Source organism: Canis aureus, chromosome 32, assembly GCF_053574225.1.
Source record: "Canis aureus isolate CA01 chromosome 32, VMU_Caureus_v.1.0, whole genome shotgun sequence".
In the NCBI taxonomy this organism is placed as follows: domain Eukaryota; kingdom Metazoa; phylum Chordata; class Mammalia; order Carnivora; family Canidae; genus Canis; species Canis aureus.
In genome coordinates, this window is record NC_135642.1 from 14799672 (window position 1) to 14803105 (window position 3434).

Consider the following 3434-nt stretch of genomic DNA (forward strand, 5'->3'; position numbering starts at 1 on the left):
AGATCATATTTCCTGATTTACTGGCAGGGCAATCTTTAACATTTGATGTTTTGTTTTTCCAGTGCTTCCTAAGCTCTTTCTTCCACCACTCTCTCATAAACATCTAAGATGCATTTTGGCAGGAACGGCTTATAAAAAGTGAAAGGAAAAAAATAAAAAAATAAAAAAAATAAAAAGTGAAAGGTTTCTGTCTTTGTAGTTTGTTTTACTGTGCTTTTCCATTGATAAAAAATAAAATAAGGGACTTATAGTAGAATAAATAAGTAAACCAAAATTTATTATAATAATGAAGAAAGAAAATGTTAGGTTTACATGTGGATTAAGATTCCTTTAAAAGAAACACACAGGGGCTCCTGCGTAGCTCGGTTGATTAAGCGTCTGCCTTTGGCTCAGGTCATGACTTCAGGGTCCTGGGATCGAGCCCTGCATTGGCCTCCCTGCTCTGCGTGGAGTCAGCATCTCCCTCTCCTGCTGCTAGTGCTCTCTTTCTCTCTCTCAAATAAGTAAATAAAATCTTAAAAAAAAAAAAATTAAACAAAGAACTGCTCTGTAGCAAATCTGTGTACATAGGTTTGAAAAGTATTTACCGAGTGATGTATTTTACTCACCTAATGGGACTAAGGTACTAAAATCTCAGGTGATGATCTCATGTTTGGGAAGAGATCTGAAAACATTGTTCAGAATGAGTTCACAGCCTCATAACAGGGCAGTAAAAGGTGATCAGCAGGATAAGAGACACATAGGGAAAACTTCTGGCTAGTAAACATTGACCACAGACCAGAACATTCTCTGTATAGCAACATTTTATATGTGAGTAGGTCCTGAGCCTGGCTGAGTTTTCTATTATGTAAATGGAGGCTGTCTCAGGAGTACTCTATGCCAAATAAAACCTGGGCCTTACTAAAAGGTGGGGTTTATGTTCATAATTTAGTAAATACTATATACCACTAGCGGATTTTATGTATCATCTAGGCCCAGGGCTCCCAAATGTGTTCTCTCTGCCCTCCTTTCTGCACTTCAAATGCCTATATATCCAACTGCCATTTCACATCTTCCCTTAGATATCTCAATATTTGTGTAATAGGACCTTTAGTTTCTACTCCAAACCTGTTCGTCCCCCTGTTCTTTCCAATTTCAATAAGTTTTTCTAGGATATATCTTTAATTTTTCCCTTTCCCTCCAATACCTGATAATCTAATTCATTAGCAAGTAATACCCTGTTTGATCTCTCTCCAATGCATATTTTGAATCCACCATTTCTTTCCATCTGTTTCCACCACACTAGTCCAACTTATAATTGTTTCTTGTCTGGGCTACTGCAGGAACTCCAGACTTGTCTTCCCACTGCTGTTCTTTCATCCCTACTGTCAGTCTGCCACAGAGCATCCACTCTTGTCCTTTTAAAACCTTAATTGGCTCACTCCTCAGCTTGAAATCCTTTAAGCAGAGCAGTGACATGATCTGGGTCTTGCTGACTGCCTCAGTTTCCAGCTGGCTCATCATGTTCCAGGCTCATGGGCCTTAAATAGACCAAGGCCTCTCCCACCTCAAGGGTTTTTATATATTTCTTCTGCCTGGAATGCACTTCCTTCCATGGAGTCATTCCTGTTCTTCAGGCCTCAGAGAACCCATCTCTCAGTTATCCTCTTATGACCCAGTTATTTCCTTCATTGAATTTATCACAATCTATAGTAACCTTTTGTCTTTATTATTATTATTTTTGTCTCTCTTCTCTCTTTTAGAATGTAAGCTCTATGATGCATGCTTTCTGAGTATTTACCACTGTGTCCTTAGCCTAGAGCCTAGCACAGTGCCTGCCATGTAATGGGCACACAGTAATTATGTTGTGAATGGATGTATGAATCATACAGCAGCTAAGCTTAGATTTTGATTCATATTCCAGTACCTATCATGCTACTTCAGCTAAAAATACAGAGATAATGGGGGTCCCTGGTTGGCTTAGTTGGTGGAGCATATGCCTCTTGATCTTGGGGTCCTGAGTTTGAGCCTATGTGTGGTGTAGAGTTTACTTAAAATGAAAAAATTTTAATAAAAAATATAGAGATGAGAAAAAATTATTGATACCTAAGTCCGCCCTTCACTCTGCCAAAAAGAAGTGTGTGTGTGTGTGTGTGTGTGTGTGTATATACATATATTCAATTTATTTCTACCTTACACATTAATGAGGGCCTCAACATAAATGATACCTACTTTTAAGATGAACTAAAGGACTCAGGCAAATTCACAACTAACTATAAGTCACCTCTTGTGAGTGTTATAAGCAAGTGTGATTGAAGCATAAAGAATCAAAGAGTTAACCCCTGAGACAGAGCAGCATATTTTTAGGAGCCGCCAATAATATGTTAATGAGACCTGACCCTCTAAAGTCTTACTAATAAGCTAATGGTTCTGTTCTGCTTCTCTTTCCAGCTGGTATTTTTTAACATACCCTTGATGGCTTACCTGTGTTGGAGCTTGCTGCAGCGGTGCTGTGGTCACAACTTCCGGTCTCATCTCCATCAAGGAAAATACTTGAAAATTATACCTGTTCACCTACTTATGTTACTGCTATACATCTGGCAGATTTATTCCTGCTACTTTCTTCATATGACATATGGCACTTTAGCTTTCTTCTTCTCCCCTTTGCGGACCTGGTTGACACTGTTGACACCTGTTATCATTCATAGTGTGTGGACTCTGAACTCTACTGAGCTTGGAACCTTTGTGGCACAGTTAAAAAGCCACCTGAGCTCCTGAAGGCCTTGTCTCACCATCCACCTCTTTGGCCCAGGCCTCTGCCCCAGCAGCAGGTGGAAGGCCAGTGATGGTGGGCAAGCTTCAGGGAGCTGCTGCACCCTGGACACCTGGGAGTTGAGTGGGATTACCCACTACTGATTCCTACAGAATGGACTGCAGAAAAATCTCTAAATAATGCCATGATTCCTTCCTTCTCCAAGAAGGCAAAGGATTGATTTACTTTTGTTCAGAGAAAGTCCTAATCAGGAGATCCACAGGTGAGGGACTGGGTGTGTGTATGGGAGTATTTTTTATGGTTACCTCGTGTAAAGTACCTAGCACAGTATGTGGAATTCAGCAGCCCACAAGGGTGCCACGTTGGGGGCAGGGAAGCAATGTGAACTTGGGCCCTACCTTGACTACCCTTGAGATAATTAGCTCAGGTCTACTTTTCCCTCAGGGTACTGGGTTCTCTGCTTCTTTAGGTGGGGTGCTTTCAGCTAATCAAATAAATGAATGATGAATAAGAACTCTGACTGGGCCTTGCATCTGTGGGCGGGAGGAGGCGTGGCCGGGACCCTCGGGGGCGGGGCCAGGCTTCGGGAGTCGGAGGGGGCGTGGCCGGAACCCCCAGCGACGAAGAGAGGCGTGGCCCGGCCTCGGACGCTGAGAACGGGCGTGGCTGGGGCCCCGGGGCG

The 3434-nt window shown here is 42.3% G+C and overlaps 1 protein-coding gene across 5 annotated transcripts in view; it reads left to right on the forward strand.

Moving 5' to 3' along the window:
- Positions 1 to 3266, forward strand: part of TMEM62 (transmembrane protein 62) — a 46887-nt gene extending 43621 nt beyond the window's left edge. For all 5 annotated transcript variants that reach the window (XM_077880816.1, XM_077880817.1, XM_077880814.1 and 2 more), the window contains one exon: positions 2431 to 3266. In XM_077880816.1, the coding sequence (XP_077736942.1) occupies positions 2431 to 2757 (327 nt within the window). In that variant the 3' untranslated portion in view covers positions 2758 to 3266. The remainder of the gene's footprint in view (positions 1 to 2430) is intronic.
- Positions 3267 to 3434: the final 168 nt, after the last annotated feature.